The sequence below is a fragment of the Bos javanicus genome, chromosome 9, assembly GCF_032452875.1.
Source record: "Bos javanicus breed banteng chromosome 9, ARS-OSU_banteng_1.0, whole genome shotgun sequence".
Lineage (NCBI taxonomy): Eukaryota > Metazoa > Chordata > Mammalia > Artiodactyla > Bovidae > Bos > Bos javanicus.
The window spans coordinates 96,120,605-96,137,973 of NC_083876.1; the positions used below are offsets into that span (position 1 = coordinate 96,120,605).

At 46.9% G+C, this 17,369-nt stretch overlaps 1 protein-coding gene across 2 annotated transcripts in view; it reads left to right on the forward strand.

Moving 5' to 3' along the window:
- Nucleotides 1–17,165, forward strand: part of MAS1 (MAS1 proto-oncogene, G protein-coupled receptor) — a 25,319-nt gene extending 8,154 nt beyond the window's left edge. For both annotated transcript variants that reach the window (XM_061428473.1, XM_061428472.1), the window contains exon 2: nucleotides 10,026–17,165. In XM_061428473.1, coding sequence (XP_061284457.1) covers nucleotides 10,061–11,038 — 978 coding nt within the window. In that variant the 5' untranslated portion in view covers nucleotides 10,026–10,060 and the 3' untranslated portion in view covers nucleotides 11,039–17,165. The remainder of the gene's footprint in view (nucleotides 1–10,025) is intronic.
- The last annotated feature ends 204 nt before the right edge of the window (nucleotides 17,166–17,369 follow it).

Sequence of the window (17,369 nt, forward strand, 5' to 3'; positions counted from 1 at the left end):
GAAGCCTGGGGTGGGCAGGAGAAATAGTGCCCACTTGAACCTGGGCAATGTAGGGTCCATTGCTGGCGTGGCTGCCAACTCAGTATGTGATCTTGCTAGTCATGAGCTGGATTCCTCACCTGTAAGACAAAGAGTGGTTTACAGTATATATAGAATCCTTTCAACTTCCAAACCTCAATTATCAGCAGAGTACAGGCAGACTTGTAACAGTTGTTACTGTCCAGTTGCTCAGTCGTCTTCAATTCTTTGCAGCCCCCTGGACTGCAGCACATCAGGCTTCTCTGTCCTTCACTATCTCCAGGAGTTTTCTCAAATTCATGTCCATTGAGTCAGTGATGCCATCCAACCATCTCGTCCTCTGTCATCCCCTCCTTCTCCTGCCTTCTATCTTTCCCAGCATCAGGGTCTTTGTAACAGTAAGGAAATGCTTTTAAGAAAACTTCAAGCTGTATCTTACATCTTCTACCCCAGTTTCAGAGGAAAGAATTTCTAACATATATGGCAAAATATTATATTTTCAAAGAATTATTGCAGCTCTGTAAAAGAACATGAAAAAAGAATCTGTCAAAGAAGAAATTCAAGTGACTGTTAACATGAAAAATATTCAAACTCATGAGAGATCAAATAAATGCAAATTAAAGCAAAATGCCTTTTTAATCAGCTACCAAAGTTGGGAATTTTAAAAAGTGGAGATGCTGTGGGGACAAAAAATGTATATATGCTGTGAAAAAAAAAAAGTTATACTGTTGATATCAGTATAATTGGTACAGTTTTGGGAAGACAACTTGTTAAAATGTTTTAAAATCTTGAAAAATATTTATACTGTTTAATTCAGCAATTCCACTTTTAGAAATATGTCCTAAGGAGATGATGAAAGACGTGCACAAAATTTGTATCCAAGAAAGTTCATTATAGTCACTTGTTTTTTGAAAAATAATGGTGGAAAGTCAGAAGCAACTGGGATGTCCACAGTTAAAGGATTATTAAAAATAAATCATGGCACATCCACACAGTGACAGTCAAAGTCATGTTCTTCTGTAATATATGCTGACAGAGAAAATGTTTCCAATATGACACTGAGTGAAAAAAAAGAAAGCAGGCAACCACACAGACTATAAGACGCAGTCTCAATTTTAAAAGACAGTGTATGTGAGATGGGGGAAAAAAAGACTAGAAAGAAACATCCCCAAATGTTCGATCAGGTTAATTTTGAGTAATGGTTTAATGTGTGATTTTTTTTTCCTTACTGAATTTTCCAAATTTTCTTCAGTGAACAAAAATATTGTTTTATAATTAGAGAAAAAAGCAATGAAAAAAAGTTAAATCCCCCTCATTTTGTGTTAAGATTAAACTGGCTACAAAAATGAGCCCATCGGGGGAGCCCTCGGGTCCTCTGGGGCTGTGTAAGCTGCACTGGCGGCTCCTTGGCTTCACGTGGACTTGGAATATGGAGACCATCCAGTGGTCTCCATCCAGCATTAGCAGAGTCATAATCAGGAATTAAATGAGAAAAAAAAATCCTATAACATAAGAGAATGTGATGCCTTCTGTTCCTTAAGTAGGAAGGATTAGAGGCAGGCTAGATTAGAAAATTTATAACAGAGAGGCTATAAAAGGTAAGGTCTTAAAAATAGGATTCCGCCCCAGGGCAGAGTGGGATGAGCTCAGAGAACGAATCAGGAGCTCCCAGCTGCTGGGCCTGCAGAACTGAGTTGGGATTTTATGTGTCTCCAGCTTCTCTTTAGTGGTCGGCAAAATGCGGGTGGCTGGTTAGAACAGTGGTTTCCAGACTGTTTTTTTTTTAAGTAGGAGACTGGAACTTGGGGGACCTGGATTCCCACCCTGGCCATCAGGGTTCAGGATCCACGTGAACTTTCAGGCCTCGATGCTCTGCAGGGCCCAGGGAGCAGCGGACTCGGAGCGGATGAGTGGTGGAGCCCCCTGGAGCTGTGTGATGCAGTGACTCTGAACCCTACCCCTGCCGAGTTTTTCCCTGTAAAATGAGGGCAATGTCTCCTTCCTTCCTTATGTTGACTGAAAAAAAAAAGAAACAACCCCCCCTCAAAACCATACAACCTAAAAATGGATGGTGGTGTGTCGTGTCTGACTCTGCAACCCCATGGACCACAGCACGCCAGGCCTCCCTGTCCATCATCAACTCCTGGAGCTTGCTCAGACTCATGTCCATCTAGTCGGTGATGCCATCCAACCATCTCACCCTCTGTCGTCCCCTTCTCCTCCCACCTTCAATCTTTCCCAGCATCAGGGTCTTTTCAAATGAGTCAGTTCTTCCCATCAGGTGGCCAAAGTATTGGAGTTTCAGCTTCAGCATCAGTCCTTCCAATGAATATTCAGGACTGATTTCCTTTAGGATGGATTGGTTGGATCTCCTTGCAGTCCAAGGGATTCTCAAGAGTCTTCTCCAACACTGCATTTCTAAAGCATCGATTCTTCAGTGCTCAGCCTTCTTTTTGACCCAAGTCTCACATCCATACATGACTATTGGAAAAACCTGGATTTTTCCTACTGGAAAAATCTACACATCCATACATAACTACTGGAAAATAATAGTTATGCTTTATTTGGTGGAAAAACAGAGGACTAAAGCTTGAGACACAGCGTCTCAGATCACTCTGAGGGACTGCTTCAGAGGATAAGAGTGGAACCAGGATATATAGGAGCTTTTGCAGCAAAGCCAGGTAGATGGTACACCAAAAGATTACTATTAATTAGAGAAAACCAGGCATCTCAAATTACGGGATTTAGTGCATATCTGTGTATGAGAAGATGTAAGGCTGGGCTCACTGAAATGACTCCTTTGATGTGTATCTCAGCTATCTGGGCCCGGATCCCGTGATTTTTCACCCGAGTCTCCTCAGGTGCACCTTTGGGGTGGCTGCAGCATCTGACTGCCTGATGGTGGGCATCAGGCCTCCATCCTGAGTTCCCTCGGGTCTTACCATCAACGGGGTGGCTCTAATATTGGCACTTGACGGTTACAACATCCTTTGTTTACTGATAATGGCAGGCGATGTCAGTATTTTCATTCACACTTCTCAGCCTCCCAAGCCGATTGAAGGACCCAGAGCTGACCCGAAGGGAAGTCGCTTTGAACCCTGAAGTCCTATGTGACGGCATTCTCGCACTCCACCTGACGGCTGTCTCCTGGGGACTTGTAGGGAATAAGAGGGAAGAGAGGCTGGGATAGCGCTTCCCAGAATCATGCTCCACTCATATCTGTTCTCAAGCACATGGTGGGGTTTCCACCCACCACTGTGTTGCTGTGTTACTGACCACGTTGCAGGCACAGAGGGCCGTCAAGACGTTTTGCCTCCATCCAGGACTATCAGTTCAGTTCAGTTCAGTCACTCAGTCATGTCCAACTTTTTGCAACCCCATGGACACAATCCAGGACAGTCCCTGCCGGCTAAACATTGTTGTGTTGTATTAGTTGCTCAGTCGTGTCTGACTCTTTGTGACCCCATGGACTGAAGCCTGCCAGGCTCCTCCGTCCATGGAATTCTCCAGGCGAGAATACTGGAGTGGGTTGCCATTCCCTTTTCCAGGGGATCTTCCCGACCCAGGGATGGAATCCGGGTGTCCTGCATTGCAGGCGGATTCTTTATGTTTTTTTGAGCCACCACGGCAGGTATGTTTGCCACCTAGAAACAGACGTACATAAAGAAGATGCTGTGTGTGTTGAACAGAGGAGCCCACAGGACCAGGACTGGGTTGACCTGGAGACAAGTTACCCACGGTGGTTAATACTGCAGTGCTATTGCTTCCTCCCATCTTCCCTGCTATCTGAGCTAGACGGTCTTGTCAGTGAGTCGCACCCACCCTTCTGTTCTCCTTATTCTTCCCGACCTCAAACACCCTAGTCATCCAGCCTCAGAGATGAATGGTATCCAAAATGACCAAGGTGCCCAGAGGAAGAAAGATTTGGGGAGCTGGTGAGCAGATAGGACCAGCTGTGTTCAAGGCACTTCTTGCTACCCTCTGCTATTTCACTTGAGGGACTGAAATTCAGTTTGGTCTGGTAAGTCTGGGAATGTCATTTTTAGTAATGTGTTCATTTAAGTAAAACTGTGCTGCAGCAGATCAATTTGGAGGGTTATTGTTAGTTTTTAGTGAGAATTAGTTTTAATGGGATTTTTTATTTGCTTTCCAACCACATCATGACCAAAGTCTGCCCAGGTACGGGATTCATGAGTTATATTAATCATTAGAGAACCTTTTATTAACTGTGGCTGCCTAGGCTCAAGACAGCGGTTTTCTTTCTCAGGTAACCAGGGTACATTCTCAGGGCCATTGTGATGGGCTTTATTTCTTGGAATAATTCAATAAATATTTATTGAATGGCTATGCCAAGTCCTGGAGAGTCAGACGTGAATAATACAGTTTTGCCTTGGAGGAGTTTGTGGTTTAACAACAGAGATGCAATTTTAACTCTATGGGGAGGAATGTCATGGCTATGGAGGTAATTAATGGGTTACACCAGAGTAGTGGAGGGAATATTAGAACAGGAAGGGATGGCAGCATGAGGGTCTGGGAGGGGCAGATTGGTGCAGGGAGCAAGGAGAACAGGAAATGAGGGGAGTGATCCCAGGAGGCTAGGCCAGAGGCCTGAGACTAGAAGAGGAACACATGGTCTCAGGTGACTTCTGCATCTGAAATTTACTTTTTCATTTTCATTTTTAAAACAATTTTATTGGAGTATAGTTGATTTGCAATGTGGTGTTAGTTTCAGGTGTATACCAAAGTGAATCAGTTACACACACTGCATTTGGCAAATGCACAGTAACAATGTTCTAAAGGTCTCCTATGTGTGTCTATTATTAGTATTTTTTAAATGCAGTTCTACTTATTAAAGGATGTAGGCCCTCAGGAGGGAGAACATACAGGTGAGCAGATCTGGAACCCACCCTTCTGTGTGTCCACTGATGCTTCATTCTCAACACACCGTGAACCCAGTTGCTGGTTCCCCCGGCCACTGTCCCTCCTGCTCCCGATCTCAGCCACCAAGCATTTGTCTACACAGCCTCTTCAGATGGGAGGCTCAGTCCACTCACTGCCCTGTCTCTCTCCCCCTTGGTGGACACAGGAATCTGACTGGCCTGCTCTGAAATGTCTCTGGAATCCATTCGTTCCTCTAGCCACTATCCTAGTTCTCATTTCTCACTGGGGCTATTTCAACAACACCTTACTGGCTTTCTTGCTCCGTCTGTAACTCCCTTCCATTCAGGCTGTAGACTGTGACCAGGGTAACCTTTCTAAAACATGGTTCAGGCCACCTCCCAGGCCTGCACTGAAACTTTAATGGCTCCAGAGCTTTGCAAAGGGTTGTGTTTTTCAAACCATGGCCTAGGACCCATCTGCATCAGAATCCCCTGGGTTATGAAAATTCAGATTCCAAGGCCCCAGCCCAGGCTTCTTGAAATAGTGGGGCCCTGGAATTTGCATTTTTAATAAGGAACCCTATGTAATTTTTAAGCACTACTGTTGGATAAGTATAACCTATAAAATAAGTCTGATATTTAAAGAAGCATCATAGCCAGGCCTTCATGCTTCAGTCCAGTTGTTTCTTTGTAAAGCCATACATCCACCCAAGGCCCACCAGGTTCCTCAGACTCCACCACCAACTTCCTGTGCCTCCTGCCGCCACACCCCTGTCCATCTGTTCTCTTTTCTTAAAATGCCTTTCTTTCTCTTCCTCAGCTAACAAACTCCTATTGACCTTTCAAGGCCCAGCCCTGTGAAGCCTTCCTTGAAATCCTGAGACGTGGCTTCCTGGTGTGTGCTTGCTCTGATGCGATCAGTCTCCTTTATTCCATTTCCCATACTGAATTAGTTTCAGTTCTGCCTGCCTCCCCTGCCAAACTGTGCATGAGGTTGTATCTTGTTTATTTCTGCCTCTTTAACTCTTAGAATGGTAACTGAAACCTACGTGTTGGTTGGGAAATGAAAAGATCACCTATCTTCAGAGAGGGACTTGGTGACTTGGGTTTGACTGTAATAGAAAAATGCAGTTTGGTCTCGTGGGTTGAAACATCTTTCCTAACTGATTTTCACGAGTACACGAGCGCTCTCATGCACGCAATGACAAACTAAAGGCTGAATGGTGCTGTGGTCCACACGAGATTCTGGCGTCTGAACCTGAGTCAGAAAGATTGTTCTTGTCCCTTTTCTTAGAAATTTTGATTAGGTCCTGATTTTACGCTCTAGTCTTCGATTTTGGTTTAAGTTCTCTTGGCTTTGACAGCCCCGCTAGACCTGCAGCAGCCAATACGGTGGCCACGGGCCCGCGTGGCCACCTACGTGTGACACGTGGCTGGTCTGAGGCAAGATGCTCCGTGAGAGTAAGATACACACTGGGTTCTGGAGACTTAACGTGAAAAAAGAAACTGAAGTAGCCCATTAATCATTATAAATCAGTTACATGTTCAAATGAGATTTTGAGTACACTGGGTTAAATAAAATATTGAAATTCATTTCGCTTGTTTCTCCTTATATTTTATGGCTCTCAGAAAACCTTAAATTACGCATATGGCTCACATTGCATTTCTGTTGGACAAAGCTGATCGAGACCCTTCCTCCCTCTACCATTTTTGTGTCTCAGGTTATTCTGTTTGCTTCTTCTCTCCCCCCGAAACACTATTACCACCACCACCACCACCAAAGCACCCAGCTCTGAAGTGCACACCATCCAACCATCTCACTTACCACCCCCTTACTGTGACCATCTACAGACCCCCGGGCCGCTCTCTCAAATTCCTTGAAGATTGAACACCTGGCTCACAGCCAGCTTTTCTCTAACGATGTCCTGTATTCCAGCCCTGTTTCCCAGTGATTTCAATGTCTATGTAGACAATTCTTCTAACACTCGGGTCTTGATCTCATGTCAGAAGATATTGTCTTCCCCTCTCCTCTAGCTATTCACTCCCATGGTCATGGGCTACATGTATCAATACCAATAACCACACTTATCAATACCAATAATCAATACCCAAACCACGCCACCACAGGCTCGGCTTTGGGCATCCCGCTCTTCGACCTCTGCCTCCGATTTTCCAGTTCTCTGCCTTCAGGACTCGGGCCTCAGCAGTTAGTTCTCTGACACCGATGGGATCTACAAAGGCTCCTATTTCCTGTTCACCAACTCTCACCTCTCTCCTGGCCTCAACTCTCTCCTAATCTTGTTGAATTCCATAGTCTCTGCGCTTCAGTTCCTTTGGTCTCCAGTTTCCTTTGCACCAGCCCGGTAGAACCCCAATCCTGGTTAAATCCAACTCTCCTCTTTCTGCACATTCACACCTGGACAGCTGAGCCATAGCTGGAGAAAAACCAGTGCTAATCATCTCACTCAAGATTCCTGAGCCCCAGTCCAGGCAGGCTCTGTTTGCCTAGAAATGTTGCTCTCTTTCCTGCTTTCACTTAATTACATCTTGCCCGCTTTCCTTAAACTCATAACACCTCCTCATTCTTAGCAGATGACCTTGCTCTTGACTTTGCTGAAAACAGAGATACTGTACATCCAAAAGAGAACTTCTTGTAACTTCTAACACCCCCTCTTCACTTTACCTAGCTGTCTGTACTTTAAACTGCACACTCGGCCTTCCCTCCTGCTCTCATGAATAAATTATGCTCCTAGCCTCCCAGATTCTTTTGCTTCCTTCTCCTCATCCCCCAACCCCTAAGCTTTGAAATGCCCCAAGGCTCAGTCCTTGGACCTCTTCTCCTTTTTAAGGACCCAGGTTTCATAAGCAATCTCATCTAGCCTCATGATTTTATACTTCACCTGTTCTCGCTGCTTCTGCCCCAACCCCAGCTCCCAACATGCTCCAAGACAGCTACATGTGGCAGCTGCATAAGATTCCCAAGCTCCATATGACCCCTCCCAACCCGCTCCCCCTGCGCCTTGTCCAGACAACAAATGGCTAAAAGCCATTCTCTTTTCCTACAATAACTCCTGTCTCACCTGGTAGCAACTCAGCGTGCATCTAGACCCTAACCACGTCTCACTGCCTCCACAATTACACTCTGGTCCCGCCGTGGTCCAGGCTTTTCTTTTCTCTGTGGCGCTTATTCCAATCGAACATCCATTGGTTTGTTGCTGCTGTTATTGGGTATTGACTGCCTCCCACTGAAGCCTCCCAGAGGTTGGTACTTTGTCTGTTTCATTCACTGCTGTAGCCCCATTCCTGGAACAGTGCCTGACCTGAAGTTGGCATTGAATAAATCTTTGATGGACGAACTTGGGGAACACAGCTATCTCACACCTACAAACTTTTAACAAAGCCTGGTCTGTACAGCAGTACCGTGGGATTGTGAATTCTGGGCCTTGCGTTGGGCTCCTGAGAGCTTTGGAGTCTCTCCCTCTATGGTCTGATTATGAAACGAAAAGAGAATGTGCTCCAGGAAAAATAATTTCCAGCATCTCAGCAGAGCAACTGAGGGGAGTGTTGGTAAGGAGAGGAAAGCTAGCTGTGTGGGCTCCAGGGTCTCATCACCTAGAATGTGACCACCACTCCCGCACCTGCTCACAAAATAGCACGTCTAGGTTCTGTTCTGCCTCTGGTGAGGTCATGAGGAAAAGCGGCAGTCTGCGAACTAACTTTCTTTTTCTTTATTTTTGGCTGTGCTGAGTCCTTATTGCTGTTTGGGCTTCCCTCTAGTTGTGGCGATCGGGGGCTGCTCCCTTGGTTGCTGCGTGCTGACTTCTTATTGCAGTGGCTTCTCTTGTTGCAGAGCCTGGGTTTAGGGGCAGGTGGGCTCAGGAATTGCAGGCTCTAGGGCACAGGTCAGTAGTTAGGGCACACAGGCTCAGCTGCCCCATGGCACGTGAGATCTTCCCGGATCTGAGATTGAAGTAGTTGGGGCACACAGGCTCAGCTGCCCCATGGCACGTGAGATCTTCCTGGAGCTGAGATTGAACTGGTGTTCCTTGCATTGCAAGGCAGAGTCTTTACCACTGAGCCACTGGGGAGCCCCTAGTAAGTAACTTTCTAAAGGTCGATTATTTTGCACATATAGGGCCCCGGTCTGCAAGGACCAAAAGCAGAGAACAATATTTTACCACCACCATCAAAAATAAAAAGCCAAGGACGCCATGAATAGAAGCAAAGAAGGTGACCGCTGTGGGCACCTGCCTTTTCTGTTCCCCAGCAGTGGAAGTGGCTTATGTACATTTGTTACATAATAGGAAAGGGGAGGGGGGCGTGCATACATTTATTTAGCAGTTCCTAAAGTGTGAGGGGAAATTGCTGATAATGGTGTTTTGCAGTCTCAGATATTTAGCATTTTACTGGGCTTGGGTCAGGGCTTTGTTTACTATCGATCGGTAGTGTTTTCCAGCGTGGTCTGGCCCATGGAGCTCGGGGATGTGAATACATCTTGTTGAAATGTGCCATCTGTTCCCCAGGGATGGTTTGCACTGCACACTTGGTCTGAGTTAGGTACACAGCTTCATCACAGATATTGAGACTATAGAAAACACATACTTCTAATTGGTCACACTTGTGAAGATATTGGTGCACTATTGAACCTATTTTTTTCTATGTCTCCCTTCTCACTCACCCATCACTTACGGCACTTTGTTCATTAAAAGGTGACAGCAGTAGTGTGGCCCCAACATGTACTTTGTCATCGAATTCTAACGCGGTTAACCTGGTCTCTCAGGCCAGGAGATGAAGGAACAGAAGATGAGATGATTTTCAAAACGCCGTTCAGAAAGCTTGGGCCAGACCAGAAATGGACACCAGAAACCTGATCCTCTTGCTCTGATGGACCCCCTTTGGTGCTGAACCACAAGCAACAGTACAGAGCCAAAGGCTGCTGGGGGGGCTTCCAAAAGGCCATTAGATCAGTTCTCTCTTGGTGAAGTGCCTCATTTTCACCTTCGTTGGAAAGAGAATTGTACAGTCCAGTAGACATGTTCTCCTGTATGACATGAAGGTTACAAGCCATAGCTGAAATCTTTTACTGCAATTCATCAACCTTGATTTTCTTTCTAAACTTATTTACAGAAAACTACCCGAAGAACCCAGACTGAGGCCCCCTCATGGATGAGGCAAACGGGACATCATTTGTTGCTGAGGAGCCCTCCAACGCCTCAACCAGCGGGAACACCTCCGTCAAGGACCCGCGCCGGGAAATTCCCATCGTGCACTGGGTGATCATGAGCATCTCCCCGCTGGGCTTTGTTGAGAACGGAATCCTCCTCTGGTTCCTCTGCTTCCGGATGAGAAGAAACCCCTTCACCGTCTACATCACCCACTTGTCCATCGCGGACATCTCGTTGCTCTTTTGCATCTTTATTCTGTCTGTTGATTATGCTTTAGATTACGAGCTGTCTTCTGGCTATTACTACACAATTGTCACGTTATCGGTGACGTTTCTCTTTGGCTACAACACAGGCCTGTACCTGCTGACGGCCATCAGCGTGGAGAGGTGCCTGTCTGTCCTGTACCCCATCTGGTACCGGTGCCACCGCCCCAAGCACCAGTCGGCGTTCGTCTGTGCCCTCCTGTGGGCACTCTCCTGCTTGGTGACCACCATGGAATACGTCATGTGCATTGACAGTGAGGGACAGACCCACTCCCGAGGAGACTGCAGGGCCGTGATCATCTTCATAGCCATTCTGAGCTTCCTGGTCTTTACTCCCCTCATGGTGGTGTCCAGCACCATCTTGGTGGTGAAGATCCGGAAGAACTCGTGGGCGTCCCACTCCTCGAAGCTGTACCTGGTCATCACCGTCACCATCATCATATTCTTCATCTTCGCCATGCCCATGAGGCTCCTCTACCTGCTCTATTACGAGTACTGGTCGACATTCAAGAACTTGCACCACGTTTCTCTTCTCTTCTCTACCATCAATAGCAGCGCCAACCCTTTTATTTACTTCTTTGTGGGCAGCAGCAGGAAGAAGCGGTTCAAAGAGTCCTTGAAAGTGGTTCTGACCAGGGCTTTCAAAGATGAAATGCAGCCCAGGCAACCAGAAGACCACACGGCCACCACAGCAACTGAGACTGTTGTCTGACCAGCAGAAGGAGATTGTATAGACCAAAACAGTGGGACGAAGATGAGCCGCAGTTTGTACTTGGGAATGAAAATGAATACCCCCTAAAATACGATATGGAAGGACACCCTACCCCACATGCATGAGATGCAAATTAATGCTGAGATTGTACTCTTGTGCTGTACCTTCTGGAAATGCCTGACTACGTGTCGAAATTTCATCCTTTCTGTAACTTCCAAAAAAATTCCTTCTATTCCTCTTCAGCTCTCCTGGAAGCATTTCTCCATGAACTATAAAAATTACACCAGCAGGAAGGTTTACAGGTGTGTAAAGGCACAAGTATTTGATGAACCTTGAAAAAGTAAAGCCATATTGTAGGAAGAACATGAGTTTCGGAATCAGACTGACTCTGTCCTTTGCCGCTGGTTTGACCTGTTTTAACCCCCAGGGACCTCATTTCCTCAGTATAAAATGGAAGCAGTAGTAGTCCATACCTCCTGGACTTGTGGTGAAGATGACACTGGAAGATGAGGTATGCGAAGGGTCTGGCACACGTCAGTGTTAAGAAACATCAGTCTCTGTGACTCTTTGAAGTGGAAGAAGAAATACACATTTCTGTTTTGTAAAGCACACACACACTCCCACACACACAGCTCTATCATGTACAAATAATTGTTACATGTTTTTAAATGATGACTGTAATTTACAAAGGTCTTCTGTCCGTTTGCTGCACGAGAACTCTTTGTGGGACATCACCATCTGAGATGTTAGGACCCCCAACCGCTGTGTGCTGGGGCATCATTTTGGGTTGGGAGGGGAAGCATTTGGCCACCAGCACAGGAGTTCCTTGCGGCTTCCCTTCCCTCTGCGGGAATGCTTCATGAAATGAAAGTCTGTTTTGAAATCCTTTGCTTGATATAAATGTTCATGAATGAAATCATGCGGGTGATTGTGTTTTTGGAACCCCCTCCCTTCATGAAGAGGGTTATGTATTTATAGTCACAAAGTTCCCATTGGCACAACAGGCCAATAAATCGGCAGACAATTTGTTGGAACCAGGAATAACGGCTTTAATGGGAAAGCTAGCAGACTGAAAAGATGGCAGACTAGTATCTTAAAAGAAAAACCCCATCTTCCCTCACCAGGTTCCTTTTATTTCCAAGAGGGAGAGGGGCCCACTGCGGCACCAACTGGCACCTGGACCTCTTGCTCCAACTGGTGCCTGCCTCACTGCCATTGCGTCCTGCTCATCTCCTTGCCTTGCTCTGGAAGGAGGCTCAGCAGCAGGGCTGAGGACAGCATGGCCACATCTCAGAGGGAAACAGGACGTTTCTCCCCAGACAGACCTCAGCAGGATTTCCCCGCACTTCAGTGAGCTGTGGCTTACCTGTTGGGACCTGTGTCTGCACCTTCGGGCGGCACGTCCTAGCCTGGAGACCATGCTTGCTTTCCTGCTCTCCTTTCTGGGTGTCCCACGAAAAATGGCAATGCTCCATGTGGCTCTGTGGGGAGTAAAATGTTCACATCCATAAATGGGCCCATTACTATTTATGGACTTCCCAGGTGGTTCAGTGGTAAAGAATCCACCTGCCACTGTGGGAGACATGGGTTCAGTCCCTGGGTCGGGAAGATCCCCTGGAGAAGGAAATGGCAACCCACTCCAGTACTCTTGCCTGGGAAATCCCTTGGACAGAGGAGCCTGGCGGGCTACAGTCACAAAGAGTCGGACACGACTGAACAAGTATTTCTGTAACTGTTGGGCTCCGAAGGGTCAGAGAAGCTGTGATAACCTGGGTCTCAGTTGCCACCTGTTTCTGCTCCATCCCCTTTCTTTAACAGGAAATGGTCACCTGTAACCAAGGGGGCAGCCTCGCTGGGAGAGATGTATGAGGCTTTCCCACCCAGCCCAGTTTGGAGGTGGGAGGCTTTTCAGTGGGTGATGACATCTGATCAGAAACAAGGCAGCTTGCTTTCAGGAGTCCAGATGGATGTTGAGTGGTGACATTTAGGATGATCTTGTTTTTGATTGAAAACAGAGCATCTTCACTGGGGAAGAACAGAAAACGGGAGATCAGAGTCACTCTGCTTTGTTTATGTCATCTCCCCTAATGCCTCTGGGTCAGTGAAAAATGGAGCAACTTCATCTCGTCTCAAATGGATCTTGGTCTCAAAGAGGAACTCAGATACTCTTGGAAACAAGGAATTTTCACCCAAGGAGAATATGATGAACTAAATGGGAAGCCCCCCACTTACTGCCTTCCTAAAGCGGGGAAATTTAACGTAATAATGAATATAAAAATTCTCCTAATGTTTTAAAGAGTAATGCCTTGTAAAGAAGTGAGAGTCAGAATCTGACAGGGTTTCCAGGACAAATGTCTCTCTCTTCATCTAAAACCTGCTCCCAAAAGTGATTTATAAAGTTAAAACTAAAACAAGAAGAGTTAAAATAATATGCAAATATGAAGAGGAGACTAGATCATCATTTATATCCACTGGATATTTAGACAATCTGCTTAAGTCATCATGGCTTACTAGGTGCCATTCTGAGAATTCCTAGGGCACAGGGATGAGGCTGCTAGAATAGAATGCTTGGTCTTGATGAAGAGGAAGGATTTGAAGCATCTCTGCTGCAAATATTCACACATGGCTTTCTCTGCCAAACTCCAGGATCAGAACAAGGCCAAGATGAGCAAGTAGAAGCCCCAGTCTTCTAGAAGAGGAGAGGAAGGTACACACAGGCAACTACAGCTCCAAGCTGCACACAGTCAGTGTCAGGAGGGTGTTATAAACAAAGCTGGGTGGCAGTCAGGAGAAAGGGGAATCCAATCTTTTGTAGTAAAAGGGGAATGTTCCATGGAGGTACCCTTTGGTTGCTGGAAGGGAGGTGGGATTTCAAAAAACTAAGGAGCGAGAGGATTCCAGGCAGAGGGCAGGCAGGAGTGAAGGCAAGGACACGCCACATGGGGTGGGGGTGGGAGGGGTGCTGGGGAGCAAGGCCAGCCACTCTCAGTCTGCAGACCGGCTGGGGAAGTGGTCCTTGGAGACCCATCCGCTCCTGCCCACCACCCCCTCCTGTCTCTTTGTCGCTATTATTTTTGGCATCCTGGCACCACATTCTTCAAGTTCCTTGGAATACAGCTCCCAGGCCTCTTTCTCTTCCCACTCACATTGTCGTCCAGCCTGGCCAGGGTGGCATTCTAATGTCTTAGAATTTCTCCACAAGTCCTCCACTGGCCTGCTTCCCTGTGTCAATTCAAGGGACCTGCAGCTCCTCTCCTTTCTGGGCTGTACCCTGAGTCTCACTGCAACTCAAGCCAGTCTCCTGGAAACCAAAGCCCCATGGCGCAACTGTCTGATCACAATCACCTGCTTTCTCCCTCACTACCCCTGGGTTTCTACACCACAGAGACCCTTACCTCTGACTGTGGGCCCACCCCTTCTTGAGTCCCCTCTGTATCATCTCTCGCCCAGTCTGCGAGACCTCTGGTGGCCCGGGTCCAGCCACTCTCATCTTATGTGTCTCTTGAGTCTCTCACCCCCTCATTCTCTGTCCCACCCAGACTGCTGAGTGGAGCAGAGAACCCTCCCTTTGATCTTATTAGGTAAATAGAATAGGGAAAAAGGAGTCCAGAATAGCCGAGTCACAGCACCATAGATGTCGGGGGAGTTTGTAATTTCCTCGGTTCTGTCTCATTGCAACAAAAATATGAAGTGACGGACGGACCAGTATTACAGCTCTGTGTTACAGCTCAGTTTTATTTAGAAAGTAAAGGAAAATAAATCTTTGAGGCATGTGGGCATGCTGACCCAAAAGACTCGAAGAGAAGAGAGGCCCCCAGCCCAATTTTGGCCCCTCTTTTTATATGTGTTTTCTCCTCCCACTGGGCCTGCCCTATGTAAATTGGGATAGCCAGGAGTCCTGCTTGTTTTACCTGAGGTCCTAACTCCAATACTAGGACCTTCCTTTGTTCTATTTTTGTGGGCTTTTTCCTTCCTTGTCTTTTAGCCACCACCATTCTGGACTCCTTTTTGCTATTCTACCTAACCGCCTGATCAGGGCTTCTGCCCAGGGGTTGGAGTCCTAGCAGACTGGCCTCTCACCAGGTTCCCTTTAACTCCTCCTCCATCCACTGGGCAGCTCTTCTGAACTCCCTCTGTCTCCGCACTCTGCCTGGCACTTTCCCCTCACCCTTTTTCTCTCCTCACTACCCTGCTGGATCGATCCCTGAAAAAAGAAAAGCTGTTAGGCAAGAACTCTCAGATTCCCCCACCGAGGAGGACCCCAGCCCCCATAAACCTATTCATTCCACACTTGTTTATAGTTATCAGTCTTGACAGATCCGGTATATCCTGCTGAAAATAGGACCATTTCCCTGAGTACATTTTTACAAAGCAGTCTGATTGAGGTTAGATTCTCTGTGAGCAGTCTCAGTTGAGGCCATTTGTTCCCCAGGGCACTCCCTGTAAGAAAGAGAGTTCTAGGCTAACACTCCCTTTCTAATCTCTCTCAGCCAAGACCAGACTAAATGCTTGGGGCAGAGACCTCGTCTTACAAGGAGGGGAGAAGCGAGCGGACACTGCACTTGGAATGAGAAGAGGAGGGCTAAGGTGTACTAGGTGCGCATGGGTCAGCATGTTACCCTCTGACTCTGTTATCTATACTCTGTAGTGTAGATATGTAGACAGTTATCTATATTGTCCAAAGCAGAGCCTGAGGCAAGGATTTTGTGTCTGTAGTCTCTGTGGAAGGTTGTCCCAGGGAATACAAGAGGGAGTGAGGAATTCAGACTGAAGCGAGGAAGTCAAAATAGGGTGACTTGGGGAGTACAGGGGCCCAGGACAGTGGGGACCCTCTAAGGGATGCAAGTAACTCACCTCAGAACTGTCCTCCTTGGGGATGAAAGTGGTGCCACCTCCCACCCCTCATAGGCATGAGCCACTCTCAGAGTGACAACCTCCAGCTCTTCTGGGCCTTTCCTGTGTCTAGGTGCAGTGTGGCTCGAGGTGAGAACACTGTTTGCAGGTGACCTCAGGGTAGCCCCAGAGTTGCCTGACAGATTCTGTTCTAATGGAGTAAGATAACCTGCCCCACAAAGTAGCTGTGCCAAGTCAGAGAGATAATGTGCGTGAAACTCCGTGTAAACTGGGAAAGCGCAGTGAAAGTGTCAGTCGCTCAGTCATGTCTGACTTTCTGTGACCCCGTGGACTACAGCCCGTCAGGCTCCTCTGTCCACGGGATTCTCCAGGCAAGAATACTGGAGTGGGTTGCCATTCTCTTCTCCAGGGGATCGTCCCAACCCAGGGATCGAACCTGGGTCTCCTGCATTACAGGCAGATTCTTTACCATCTGAGCCCCTAGGGAAGCCTAAACAGCCACCAAAAGTCAGTTGTTCCTTGAAGACATCATTCTAAGCAATGGACCAACCACAAAAGGACAAACACTACATGATTCCTCACAAGTGAGGTGCCCAAAGAAAGCAAATTCCTAGAGACAGAAAGTGGAGGGGTGGGTGCTAGGGGCTGCAGGAGGAGGAGCAGGGAGCTATTGTCTAGTGGGGACTGAGTTTGAGTCTGGGAAGATGAAAAAGCTCTGGAGACGTGGTGATGGCTGCACATCACTGTGAAAGTCCTTAATGCCACTGAACTGTATACTCAAAAATTAACATGGTGAATTTCATGTGACATCTATTTTAGGAAAATAAAACAATCAGTGCTCACACTTTTGAGGCAGTAGGTGTGCTTCTCAGCTCTCTTGATGGTGTGTAGCCCGTGCTGAGCACCAAGCTCATAGTATTAATGACAAGGAAAGGAGACAGACTTCCTCTGTCACCCAGGGGTGCGTGGCCCTGGTGCTGTCCCCAGGGCCAGCACAGAGACAGGAGGTTAATCAACAACATAGCTCAGAGTCAGTATTTTCAAATGAATGTGGTCTCCTCTGAAGCAGACCCACTCGACCTCAGCAAAACCATGCAGAGGTCACAGAGGAAGCCTTTGGGGCTTGGGGAGCCTTGCAATCTATGTTTCAAGAACTCAGCTCTGCCATTTTTTTATTTGAAAGCAGCTGGAAACCATAGTAAATGAATGAGCATGGCTGTGTGCCAATTGTACTTTATTTACAGATACTAAAAATTAAATCTCGTATAATTTATGTGTGTCATAAAAATTCTTTCTTTTTTCTTAAACCATTAAAAAATGTGAAAAATCACTCTTAATTTGTAGAAAAACAAGAAGTGGTGGCCAGCTTTGGTGGCAGCTGTCCCATGCTACTCCTGACCTAGAGAATTTAGGGAATCCCTCTTCTGGAATTGCCTTCGGGTTGACAGCCCATCTACTTGAGATCCTGACCTCGCTG